Below are 14207 nucleotides of genomic sequence, written 5' to 3' on the forward strand. Positions count from 1 at the left end.
CGGTTTACACACGACTCACAACTGTTAACGTTCGAACACTTCCGGAACAAGTGCTTCACTGACGATTTCTGTTCGAACCATAACGCTGTAAATGCTTTACCCCACGTACTACAAATACAAATAATCGGGGACAACCTAAACACCTACTCTGTAACACCCAGGACCTCAAGCCCCCCCCCCCCCTTAGAGTTCACACCCAGGGAAGCCTTCTCCAAGAGGTCAGCCCAGATGACCTCCGGTTTATCTTGTATATTGATTAAAAATTCCTGGGTTAGTCTTAGTCAGCATAGTTTCAAGTATGTAATATTTCAGGCAAGGGAATTAGACTCCAGATTCTTATGTGTAAACATCCCTGGATCTCCCCCTTTTGGCCAGGTCAGAGGTCAGTCACACACGTAATTAATAACTCCTCTCTTGAAGAGTGTATGGTGAATGTCAAACAAGCTTATTGAAATATTTCTTGAGTGTTTGTACACGTGTGGCCGAGCTTTTACATTCTTGGGGCAGGTAGCAACAGCAGATCTCCCCCTCCCCCTGTGGGGGTTGTATATAGAGGTCCTGTAGGGACTTAGTAAGTACAGAGTGCCGGACACCGGGGTCCAGAGAGGGCTGTGAAGAACATCTCAGCCAGGGAGAGACAGGTCTTAAGGTAACGTGTGTGATCTCTGAGGTTTTGTTCCATGTCCAAATTTCTTAACTTTTTGCCAGTGTTAGAGTAGGATTTATATGTGGTGATTGACATAATTTTGGTCACAATAAACTCATGTTAAATTTCCCGTCTGTGTCAATTGTTGAATCCTCTTAGCCTTTTTGGATTTAGTGGCTGACAACCGTTTCCATAATTAATGACAGTCATAGAAAGTACTCTCCAAGTCAAGCAATGTTTCTTGCCTCGTTGCTTGATATAGTCTCAATGGTCAAAGGCAGATGGTGGCAGCGTATTTAATCCTTGTGTTAGCATTTCCTTGTTGGCAGTGTACCTTTTTAGTTCCGGTGTAACCATCATATGTCAGCTCATAACAGTGTTACCAAGTGCAACCGATGGGGAAGTGTTACTCAGGAAAAGTAGTATTTACATTATTAGATTAGTGTTCCAGTTAGAGCGGTGTTACAATTGGTTGGTGTTACAACTCAGTCCCTAAATATGTACCGTATGCTAATATATAAAAATATTTATTTATATTTGAGAACATTCCTTTTTAAATGAACATCATGTTAAAACTGATGAATGCGTCTTCGGGGTCGCCCGCTGGATGGAATGGACTTGTGTTGGTCACACATTGGACGCACACATGTGATGACTATTGATGCCCTAATATCAACTGCATAGTCAACAACGGAGTCAGTAGAACTGCAGATGAAGCATCACGCGAAAACACCGCCCACGATCAGACCATCTTGAGCCTTCGTCCTGCAAACACACTATATAACTAGCTCGGTGGACCAGCAGAGAGTATTTATAACTTTGTAATAAAACCAAAGAGAAAGCCACAGACGTTTGGTACTCCGTTCCTTCCCAATGCCAAGAAAGCTAGAACCACAACCAAAACAGCTGTTAATACTGTTGGCAGCTTAGGTGGGATTACAAGTTGTGTGTATACCGTTTTTCATTCATAAACAGGGGGTTTGTCGGCTGGATGGAATCACTTTTGTGTCTTTGGAGGACGGGCTGTTCAGGTACGCTATTGTGACTCATCGTCTTCAATAAACTCTATTCTTTGTTTCGAAGCCAAGCTGTAAGCACTGCCAACTGATGAGATCAAATTAATTTGAGTTTCCTTCAAAGAAAAATAGCTAGAACTTGCTAATCCATTAAGAACAAAGTCTGCTAACTGGAAAAGTAAAGAAAGGATGATAATGCATAGAAAGAAATTAGGGTATTTAAATAATGTTCATTAGATGTAGCCAAATGTATCTTGAAAGATGAAATAGTGGAAAAATCAGGACCGGCTTAACAGCATTATGGGCCTCTGGGCAAACCAGTGTGCTGGGGCCCCTACGACAACCACTCACAGGAATAAAAAGTAAATGTTCGGTAATATTAAACATATATTTATTTTATTGGCACTTCAACAAAACTGGTGTTAAAACATTAAAAACATGCTGTAGCGCAACAATTAATCTAAATGATAAACATTTGAACAATACACAAGGCTTGAAAACATACTAATACTCAGTAGGCTATACAGATTAGATGGCACAGTATGAAATTACTACGAACTTATTATAACAAGCATTTGCGGTATTTCTTTTCAGAGAATTGCTTTATTATTGGCTTGAAGTCAATGGTCTTCAGGATGTCATTTTCCATGCACACGAGTGAAAGCCAGCTCAAATGATGCTGCCCCATTGTGCTATGAAGCAGATTTTGTATAAGTTTCAGCCTTGAAAAAGAACGTTCTCCTGTACAGTTGGTCACCATCATGCATATGAACACTAGAGTGCAATTTCAACATTCGAGAATACAGATTTAAAATTGTCCGAAATTATTTTTGTTTAGTGCAGTTTCATAATTTTCATTAAGACCCATATAGTGCTTGAGATGCTCACATTCATTTAAAACGTCATCATAATTCAGGTCTTTGTGATACATATTAGCCAGATGTTCACACTCTCTTTAGTGCGTCTGAAACAATGGTTTTCAATTCACTGAAGATTTTATTCACAGATTTCCAAGCTGTGAATAAGCCTCTGCACGTTTTGTCAATTCAAAGATTAGATTGTCCAGAAAAGTTTCCAAGTTTCCACCTTGAATTTTTCGGTTTTAATGAGAAGTACCTTTTCTGCTGATCCATCCAATCTACTAAGACTCACACTTCGTTTTCGTTCTTGTTTTTTACCATCACTGTAAAATATATTTGGACACATACTCCTGGCTTTGAATTCATATTCACTAAATTTGATCTTATGTTTCCTGAAGATAGGTTTTCATAGACTCAAGAATATTCGTAGCAACAAGGATGTTCACATCCTTTGATTGCAGGACCCTGTTTGTTTTGTTCATTCTTTCTAGCATGTCATTACAAGAATTGCGAGAAAGATTGTTTCCAGGTTTTCCATTTTTGGCTCAATCCTTCTGCCTCTTGCCTTGTATTCACTTACTGCTCATTGTCAGCTGATAGGAGAATCCAGTGCATGTTTTATTTTCATGACCCCCCCCAAAGGAAAGATGGGGATAAACATCAAAAAACGTTCCACAGGCTCACAATCTTTAATGTATCATACAGTAAATGTCAGTTGATCTGTGTGTGAGATGTCTGGAGTGGAAGCTACACTTATTGAATAATACTTAAGACACCTTTACTTCTTCAAGAATAGTACAAAGAACCTGTTGTCCCATTAATTTAATAAATTCCTCACATATATTTGCAAATAAATATGACGGATTCCCATTTCTAGGATTTCCATACATTTTGAGATGTTCTTCCAAGAAAGGGTCAAATTCATTCAGCAGCTCTGGTATATCTAAATAGTTACCATTTTTTGCTGAGCAGAAAATCCGACTTTCTCAACAAAATGGCAAATCTCTAGAGGCAAGAAAGCGAATTACAGAAACCACACGTGTCAACGCTATGCCAATACTGTATTCCTGCTCTGAGCAATGTTGCTCAAGTAATAAAAAATCTACACTTCCAGTTTCTGTATGCCTTATCAAATATGCTGTCATGCACTTTCAACAGTCTTCTCCATTTTCATGTTGTACAATAACACTGCTGTGTTTCCAGTCATTGAACCCCAATGTAGCAAAGAGATTCTTTCTTGGACAACAGGTGACATACAAAGCAGTAAAAACGACCTTGGTATGGTGAATAGAGTAGCCATTCATATTTTACATACCACAGTTCACGTTTGAACACATTAACAAATTCCTTGCTTTCTTATTCTCTTCTATAGCTGTTTTATACACTCTGCGTATGTTTAAAAGGTTGCTATCATGATTCCGACATGATGAGGGCCCCACTATGAGTCCAGTAATCTATTGTTAGTATCATTAATGTTCCATAGCAAAGCAAATTAAATAAAGCAGGATGGCCAGGCTTTTATACTGTACCTTTCTCATTAATAGTAATGACTGCAGGAAATATAATGACATAAAAAAGAATACCTTGACAAATTCCATCTTTATATTAATCATGGACTATAGTTTAACATACAAATTATTCACTTTAAAATTTTGATTCTCCTTTGGCAGGCATACTTAGGTTATAATAAACAGTTTTAAATACCAATTTTTTAATTTTATTAAATAAATATTTTTGCTGATAGAACATGGCATTTCAACCAAAATAAAAATATACTTTAGTACAATAACCAAGATTGAAAATATTCATATTTAAAAGCAATGCCTCACAAAATCATAATTTATATAGAAACCTAAAATATTACAGTACCAATTAACTTTTCTTCCCAACTTTATTCTGCAGCTGTATAATATTTATAGTAACAAGACTATAAATACATATCCAGATAAAATAAAGTTTATCCATTTCATTACTGCTGCTCTTTTCTTATGGTTGCACTTAGACTGCAGTCATACATAAGTAGTCTACTCTCCATTTATCCACCTCCACACTAATCTTGAAAGGGATACTGTTTTCTTGTGTCTTACTTATTTTCTTTATCTGTGCCTTTCGTTTAATTCCTGTTTCATCCTTTCCATTTTCTATGTAGGAAGTGGAATAGAAAAATTCAAAAGTTAAATATAATTGTATTGTATTTAACTTTATGAATTGTAAAAATGAAGAGCATGTCTAAACACATGTCTAGTGTCTTAGTAGTAAGCCCTCCATCTCCTTCCAGCACTGTATAGCAGATGTGAGAATAAAGTTCAGTATGTGGGACATGATGACCTCTTGCACCAGCAACTTGTTTTCTAGGGTCAATCAAATTTCTTGATTTACCAATCAATGCTTCTCAGGCACTGTAAACCATGTACTTTATGATCAAAACCCATGAATGGCTACAATATCCTGCCAACTGCATGCACTGGTGAGAGATGATGCAACACCTTTTGAGGGGCTGAGTACCGAGATAACATGCATTCAGAAGATGTATTTCACTTTTTGCCGCACTTAGTATGCTACAATCAAATTATTCTTTGAAATTACTGACCACAACTTGTATATATTTCTTAAGGTAATGCTCATTCTTACCACACATACTTGATTCTCAATGAAAATATTTAATGTTCTCCTTCCAGTGTTCATCATGTAAAAGCATCCAAAATGTTTAAATGAAATTCTAAATGAAGCCATCCCCCTCAAGAAAAGATAAGGCATTTAACATAAGTCTTATCCTAAAAAAAAAGTGGACATACACACAGGAAACACGATATGAAAGACAAGTTTTCTGAATTTCATTGTGATGAGGTTGTGATTATAAACTCGAAGGAGCATAAGACAACTTAAAGCAAATACAGTACTGATGAAAATTTAATAAACTAGTTACCCATTGCTCTTTACATACAGTAATTATATACAACAAGGTTTGAAAAAAAATTTTATTGGTTTATGGAGTCAGTACATTTTTTTCTCTGCAGATCCCTCTTTGTCTTCTGGTTAGCCAGAAATTGTTGAAATGACTCAAATTCTTTTTTCTCCTCTGTGTCATCTTCATCCAGTTCTTCTTTTTCTTCCTCACTATCATCTCCACAAGTCAGGTAGATTTCAGTGTCTTCTCTGCAAGGATGAAAAACTTTAGAATGAAACAGTACAATACATAAACTATGGAAAAACAACCAATACGGTTAAAACCATGGTGCAACTCTTCCCGATTATGAGCACAACCAGGAATGTGCATGTTATGACCCAGTTTATATTAATTGAGTGAATAACCAAGTCATAATGTATTTAAGCATATGTGAATAAAGATATGGGAATTATCCCTATAGGCATGAGACCAAATAAAGTTATGTAGGATTCGTCGTTTATCGAGGTCTGTGATTTGTGCCGAGTGATTAGATTACGAGTGATGTATTAATGTATGTGGTGGCTGGTATCCCTGGTATTGTATGAATAGGTGTGCGTGCGAGTGGGAGCGTCAGATTTAGAGTGGAATGGTAGTTGGACCTAGCGCCTAAGGATATGAACCGGATGTGGGTGATTGGTGGTACCAACCCTTGTCGAGTCTTGGGTGGTGCATAAGTATTTGCCTGCTGTTTTGTTACCCCAAAGTATTTGAGAGTCCTGTGGAGTATCACACATCAAATGTGTGTATTAATGCTTATCAGTACATGCATGCTTCCATCCTGGGTAATGATTATTCATAGTGTTGAGTTACCATGTTATGCTGGGAAGCCTGGGGTCAGTCAGGTCAGCTGTTGGTCATGTGGCACTCAATTGCATATTACTTTCATGTTTCACTTACAGAATTATCATGTGTAATGTCAGGATTCAGTTAGGAGTCTACAGTGTGCAGTAGCTTGCTCATGTACTCATCACTTGTGACTGATTGTTCTTTTCCCCTTGTTTTGCCTAAGAGAGACTTAATTCGAGTTAGTAATTAACTATGGTACATAGGAGGCCTGCTCAGGGATACCACTCTAATTGTTGTGTAGACATCTATTTATGTACCATGTAATGCAGTTTGAGCCAATTCATTACTTAATTAAATGATCCAGTAAATTACCAGCATTGTATTACTTAGTAGCTCTAGGTAAATGACCGTGGGGTTGCAGAAACATGGTTAGTAATAAGTTAATGAGGCCTATGGTATTGGAAGTGTTGGTACCTGAGCAGGCGGGCTGTGAGGTAGTTGTAGGCCAGCAGCAAGTGGTGATGGGTGTCTTCCCTCCACCCCCCCTGCCTTGAGCACAGCAGCTTAGTTTAAGATAAATATTGTCTAGTCTAGCAATGGTTTGTCTTGGAGGGTGTTTCAAGTGTGGGAGTTCACTAGTGGATAATTAGTTACCCATTGCCTTTGATTTATTTGTGTTTACCTGACACTGGTCGTTAATACTATATCGGCCACATATCCATAATCTTATTATATGTACTGTATGAGTATTTGTATGTTGTGCTTGTATTATATTACTGGTGAATACTCGATACCTGCTTGATGGGGTTCTGGGAGTTCTTCTACTCCCCAAGCCTGGCCCGAGGTCAGGCTTGACTTGTGAGTTTCGTCCACCAGGCTGTTGCTTGGAGCAGCCCGCAGGCCCACATACCTACCACAGCCCGGTTGGTCTGGCACTCTTTGAAGAAAACTATCTAGTTATCTCATTAAGATATCCACGGTTGTTCCAGCAATATTTCTTATGCTTACTGGGAGGATGTTGAACAACTGTGGGCCTCTGATGTTTATACTGTGTTCTCTGATTGTGCCTATGGGACCCCTGCTCTTCACTGGTTCTATTCTGTATTTTCTTCCATATCGTTCACTCCAGTAAGTTGTTATCTTACTGTGAAGATTTGGGACTTGGCCCTCCAGTATTTTCCTTGTATGTATTATTTGATATCTCGCTTGTCTCCTTTCTAGTGAGTACACTTGGAGAGCTTTGAGACAATCCGAATAATTTAGGTGCTTTATCGCGTCTATGTATGCCGTATATGTTCTCTGTATTCCCTTCATTTCAGCAATCTCTCCTGCTCTGAAGGGAAAAGTGAGCAATGAGCAGTACTCAAGCCAGGACAGCATAAGTGATTTGAAGAGTACAACCATTGTGTGGGATCCCTGAATTTGAAAGTTCTCATGAGCCATCCTATCATTTTTCTGGCTGACGCAATATTTGCTTCGTTATGCTCCCTAAACGTTAGGTCGTCAGACATCATTATTCCCAAATCCTTTACATGCTGTTTTCCTTCTATGGGCAAATTTGATTGTGTTTTGTACCCTGTATTATGTTTAAGGTCCTCATTTTTACCATACCTGAGTACCTGGAATTTACCACTGTTAAACATCATGTTATTGTCTGCTGCCAGGTTGAAAACTTTATTAATATCTGCTTGTAGTTTTTCAATGTCTTCAACAGAGATAATTTTCATGCTGATTTTTGTGTCATCTGCAAAAGATGATATGAAGCTGTGACTTGTATTTGAGTCAATATCTGATATGAGAATAAGGAAAAGCAGTGGTGCAAGGACTGTACTCTGTGGTACAGAGCTTTTAACTGTGCTTGGACTCGATTTTATATGGTTGACTGTTACTCTTTGTGTTCTGTTCAACAGAAAACTGAGTATCCAGCATCCTACTTTACCAGTCATTCCCATTGACCTTATTTTGTGTGCCATCACTCCATGGTCACATTTATCGAATACCTTTGCAAAGTCTGTGTATACCACATCTGCAGTCTGTCTTTCTTCTTATGCCTAGGGCGTCTGACAGCTGAGTGGACAACACTTTGGATTTGTAGTCCTGAGGTTCCGGGTTTGATCCCTGGTGGAGGAGGAGACAAATGGGCAAAAAGTTTCTTTCACCCTGATGCCCCTGTTACCTAGCAGTAAAGAGGTACCTGGGAGTTAGACAGCTGTTATGGGCTGCTTCCTGGGGGTGTGTAACAAAAAGGAGGCCTGGTCAAGGACCGGGCCGCGGAGATGCTAAGCACCGAAATCATCTCAAGATAACTTTAAGATAGTGTCTCATTTCCCTCCAGTCAATAACCTTGTACACAGGAGATTTGGGGGCAATTCAGGTGATGCTAAGCTATTCACAAGCCTATATAGGCGGCACGTAACAGTGCACGCCTGGAAAGTAAGTTGCCTCTCAGCAGAAATGACAACCACCAATGCTGCTAACCTCACCAGGAAACCCTACTAAGTTCACCCACTACAAAGAAAAGGCCTCTGTGAGAAGGGCACAAAACCACCAAAAACGAAAGCTACCCTTAAGATGCCTAGAGAACATGGGTACTCCAGTGAGAGAACATGGTCAGATGAATCAGTAGCAACCTTCTATGAAGAACTGTTACCCACTGCCATCAAAGAAATGGCAAATTAGGGAAAAGGGGGGGGAGGGGACTACCCAAGACAGAAAAGGGGCACTGCAAAGGTATGTAGTGATGCAGCAAACAACCAGCAAACACCAGCAGAAGAGACTCGCTGCCGTCGCAATTGCTAGCTGGCCACACACGGATTTGTTACTGGTAAAACTTACGATTCTGAGCACTCATCAGCTCAAGTCATCGCGGTTTTGTGAGGAAGAATACATCAATACTCCAAGACCCAGATAATATCTTGTTTGGAAGGAAACAATTCCGATTTCGTCTACAATTGATAGACAAACAACGTTGTTGATTACCAACTGTCCAGCTGACTGGACAACCTGTCAGTCTGCGCAACCCAGTACACAGGCGACCCAAACTTTCATACCACACTCTCGTCGCCCATGACCGACATTTTTTTTTTTGTGAGGAGCCGGTCGGCCGAGCGGACAGCACACTGGACTTGTGATCCTGTGGTCCCAGGTTCGATCCTGGGCACCGGCGAGAAATAATGGGCAGAGTTTCTTTCACCCTATGCCCCTGTTACCTAGCAGTAAAATAGGTACCTGGGTGTTAGTCAGCTGTCACGGGCTGCTTCCTGGGGGTGAAGGCCTGGTCGAGGACCGGGCCGCGGGGACACTAAAGCCCCGAAATCATCTCAAGATAAGATCTCAAGATAACCGTATCACTGACCAGGTCACTTAAGAGTCCTACCCTGAAGGGCAAGGTGTTACCCTGTGGGCATTGCCACAAGAGGACACCTTAGGGAAACCGAGCCTTTTCAGGGAAAGGTAGACCAAACAAGTCATTTAGGTGTTAGGTATCTCTGATTCCACCTGGGGAAATCATTCTACGACCTCCGTTGGAGGAGAATGATTTTCTCCAGGCCTAGGAGTGTCGCAGGCATTAGGTAGGACAGTCAACCGGTCCTTACTATGTGGAGACATTATGGGGAAGTCAGAGAGAAAAAGGCAATGGAGGCAGCTTTCAGACGAGGAGGGACAGTGCACCGAGGTGCAGCAGGCACCGAAGAAAACTGCTATTGAGGCTTCACCACAAGCTTCTACCAGCAAGGCAGCAAACATAATGGACCTAGAGAGGACAGCATCAGTCACACACAAGCCAGTGTCAGGCAATGCTTCTGTCCACAACCTAGCCACATAACAACAGTATGACCAAGATCAACATAATCTTACATACATATATTCCAACTGGAATATATACCAAGAGGAGCTTGAAAAATGGTATACAACATACACGCCACCTGAGGATTTGAACATACACGAGACCAATCTCCAGAAAGCCATTGCAGCTGCTGCAAACAAAGCTGTTCCAATCAATATCCCAGGAAACACAAAATGAAAGAACTATTGGTTCTATAGTAATGAAGTTAAAGAACAAAACCAGAGTCAACATCTTCAGAAAACATCTAAAGAGAAACTCCACACCAGAAGGAAGAACTCTGCTAAGAGCGGTGATATCTGAAGCAAGACGAGTTTCTAGAGAGGTAAAGGAGGCAAGATGGTTTGAGTGGTGTCAAACTCTAAATGATATTACTATGTTCAATGAATAATATGTTCATTTAGAGTTTGACACCACTCAAACCATCTTGCCTCCTTTATCTCTCTAGAAACTCGTCTTGCTTCAGATATCACCGCTCTTAGCAGAGTTCTTCCTTCTGGTGTGGAGTTTCTCTTTAGATGTTTTCTGAAGATGTTGACTCTGGTTTTGTTCTTTAACTTCATTACTATAGAACCAATAGTTCTTCCATTTAGTGTTTCCTGGGATATTGATTGGAACAGCTTTGTTTGCAGCAGCTGCAATGGCTGTCTGGAGATTGGTCTCGTGTATGTTCAAATCCTCAGGTGGCGTGTATGTTGTATACTATTTTTCAAGCTCCTCTTGGGGAGTAGAACTCCCAGAACCCCATCAACCAGGTATCAACCAGGTATCATAACCTTAACATGTATATATACACTGGCTGTCTGATCCCCCCTAACACAGTGAATTATATTTATTATTATTATTATTATTATTATTATTATTATTATTATTATTATACAGTATTAGCTATATATCTCAAGTTATCCTACATATCACATCCTACCTGTGGATGTACAGTAGTAATAATAATTTTGTATTACTTCAAGATAAAAATATTTGAACAGAATAGATATACTGTACCTGTATGATAATCAAGAAACTAGTATTGAATGTAATTTAGTGCCTCTCTCTGGTAAGGCCTCGATGATTCACTAAAACCATTTCCCTGAGATGGCTTTCTTCCTATTGAGTCTCAGTAAGGGGAAAGCCATTGTCAATGAGATAGCTACAGGAGCCACCAAGGGCTCCTTCAGAAAAGTTAAAACATGATACAAAACATGATTTACCTGATTGCCTTTCTCACTGAACATAAACCATCTTCCTTCAAGTCGCTTTCAATTTTCTCCAAGTCATGCTTCTGATGTTCTTCATTTTCATGTTTTTTCTTTTCTTTGAGCATTTCATGTTCAGCACGATATTCCTCAAATTCAATGGCAGCTTCATCTGCAAGTTGCATGAAAGCTTCCATCCCCTGTAGAAATATTTAACATTATATTTAACATATCTATATACAGTATATGTATTGCAGAAATACTTTATCGATAATAATGAAACAAGTGTGCCACTATAACTGTAAAAAAAAAAAGTCATTATTTCAGTCAATATCAGGAGCAATTTTTTTAGCAGAATTCCTCAGTTGCACTTAGTACTGAAACTCATGCTTTTTGGCCCAGGGCAGAGGCAAAAGGAATTTGCAAGTGTAAGCAAAGGGAGGCCAGTAAATCCAGTTCACAGACTTTATCACAAATATTCAATTACAAGTGTAATGTAAAACAAAAAATTGTCCAAACTAATACAGTATAGGTGTAGTACCCAAAATGCTAGCCATGCTGCCCAAGTTTACCAATATAGCCTACATTTCTTGAGCTAAGTGTGTGATTGTAACCTTTCCATCACTGCGTAATGGAGGGGTGTGGGATGCATTATACACAAATAAAAATATAACATATGTATATTATTGTAAATTGTTTACCCTTAAGAACATTGGAAATCAGTTCCTGAACCCATTATGTAACTAACCATTCTGCTACTACCACAAGTATGGATGTGGGTTTCATAATAAACAAATTAAACTGCTTAAATTTAGAAATAAAAATTAATGGGTAGCATTGTACAGCTCTGTATATCTAAATACTGTATATTCAAGATTAACGAACTTACTTCCCCAGTAAAAGCTGAAACACCACAAGCTTTAATGGTGCTATAAAACTCCTCCAGTGCTAGAGACAATGACCTTGTCAAGTTTGAGGCATATGATGATTCTGAGGCAAGAGCATCTTGGAACTCGTCAAAATCTTGCAACCAATCCATAGCATACTTACAGTCAACTATGTCAATTTTATTCATAGCAATTATGAAGGGAAGCTTATATTTATAAAGAATTGAACAAGCATAAAGCATATTTGACATGAATGTCTGTGGATTTGTGGAACGAACAGAATCCAGGACATAAACAATGACCGTTGGGTAAGTAGCAGCAAGAGCTCCCGCAATAATTGGCCCCGAGGCTGACCAGTTAAAAACCTCTATCTGACCTGGTGTATCAAATATTACATAGTCTATTTCCTTTTCTCTCTTAGCAATTAGTTTTAGAACATCATTGAACATTGTCGAGAAAAGGTTTAAAGACGTAACAATTCCACCATTTGGGCCAAGGCCATACTGCTTCATAACTTCCTTATAGTTCACAGTATCTCTAATATCTATGTATGACATGTATGGAACTTTGTCGACAGCTGGATCCAAGTTGATAACATGATGGGGCTTTCGAATATTCAAATAAGAGTCCAGCCTTTTCACAAAAGTAGTCTTGCCTGAGCCTGCCATGCCAAGAACGATTAAACAAAGCGGTTCTTTTTTCCCTGTTATACTTGATGATCCACATTTGTTCTCTCCACCTGAAACTTCAGAAGTCCGGCCACCATCACCGCCACCTGAAGCTCCCTCGCTTGTAGTTTCAGTTCCGCCCACACTCATTGTTTCCTGTACACTTTCTTCACGCGTTTCTGAGCTCGGTAATACTTCCATAACTGTTTGTTCATCTGTGGCCATGTTCCTTGCAAAGTGTTTAACTTCGTGCTTATTTGTTGTCAGTTCCCACGTTTCCTGTAGACAATAGACTACTACTCTAACACGCCACTTTGTTTACATGGAACGTCGCAATAGCAACCCCGTCTCAGCAAACACCAAACCATACCCCCGAACGTTTATGGCGAACTCCAATACTGCATATGCTGCCGAAGCTTGTTTGATAAACTTGGATACACTAAACAATTTTTAGTAAATTTAGATTTTAGAGAATTGTTCAGCAGAAAACTATATCATATAATCGCTAGATATCAATATATTTCGTATCAGATACGCAAAGTAGCCGTGCATTGGATTAATATCCTCACTGGAAAGTTTCTAACTAAAAAATTGGCCTCACGAGCTTTCATTGATGAGCTCAGTTCAAATGTTCAGCTCAGTTCAAATGTTCAGCTCAGTTCAGACTATTAGTGTGACATTAACAAATGGTTAAGCTCTACACATACAACTTGCCAACTTAGTTGCACTACAACTTGCCTTTCTTTTCACCTGATGCCTAGTTCCCTAGACTCAGGAATATTGGAAGATATTCTTGTGCTGTACCCAGATTTTGCTAGTGGAGGTTAATGGATCAGCCTTACATTTCAGGCTCTCTCCTGATTCCATGTACAGTATGACTAACCATCCTGTGAGGTGGGAATATGGGATGAGCTTTTAGCTGGGTTTTTATTTACACTGTGTGGTCTTTCATACAGAATGGGGTAGCAGCACACTCATTGCTGTGTGTATCTTGGCTTGTTAAAAAGAAAAGACATTGTTTGAGAGGAGTCTTGTAGAAACTGGTAGGAGTAATTATAAAATAATATTTCCATGATTCAGTGCTTAGCTCTTGTGAAAATCGTGAAGTTGTTGTCTAGTCAGAGTTTATTTGTTTTTGTATTTGAGACTGGTATTTTCTCCCCTGATTCCATGTATCCTGTGAGATGGGAATATTAAATGAACTTATAGCTAACTTTTTATCTACATTGTGTAATCTTTCATATAGAATAGGGTAACAATATTGCTGTGTATACCTAAGCTTGCTAATAAAAAAAAGTTAAAAATAAAAGTAATTGTAATTAATTTAATAATATAGATTTTGATTGTTGGCTAAAATGTT

At 39.1% G+C, this 14207-nt stretch overlaps 1 protein-coding gene across 1 annotated transcript; it reads right to left on the reverse strand.

Annotated features, from left to right (window-relative positions):
* Positions 1-4216: 4216 nt before the first annotated feature.
* LOC123762999 (GPN-loop GTPase 1) lies at positions 4217-13192 on the reverse strand. The gene is made up of 3 exons (XM_045749903.2): positions 12182-13192; positions 11308-11492; positions 4217-5678 (listed from the first exon to the last, which is right to left on the reverse strand). The coding sequence occupies exons 1-3, from the start codon at positions 13070-13072 to the stop codon at positions 5501-5503; spliced, it is 1254 nt and encodes a 417-aa protein (XP_045605859.1). The 5' UTR covers positions 13073-13192; the 3' UTR covers positions 4217-5500.
* Between the last annotated feature and the right edge of the window lie 1015 nt (positions 13193-14207).

Source organism: Procambarus clarkii, chromosome 5, assembly GCF_040958095.1.
Source record: "Procambarus clarkii isolate CNS0578487 chromosome 5, FALCON_Pclarkii_2.0, whole genome shotgun sequence".
Lineage (NCBI taxonomy): Eukaryota > Metazoa > Arthropoda > Malacostraca > Decapoda > Cambaridae > Procambarus > Procambarus clarkii.

Coding starts and splice junctions, on each gene's coding strand:
- LOC123762999 (XM_045749903.2), bottom strand. CDS start 13,072: ATGGCCACAGATGAACAAACAGTTATGGAAGTATTACCGAGCTCAGAA. Junction 11,493..12,181: donor TTTCAGCTTTTACTGGGGAA/GTAAGTTCGTTA, acceptor ATATTTCTACAG/GGGATGGAAGCTTTCATGCA. Junction 5,679..11,307: donor TCAGTGAGAAAGGCAATCAG/GTAAATCATGTT, acceptor TCATCCTTGCAG/AGAAGACACTGAAATCTACC.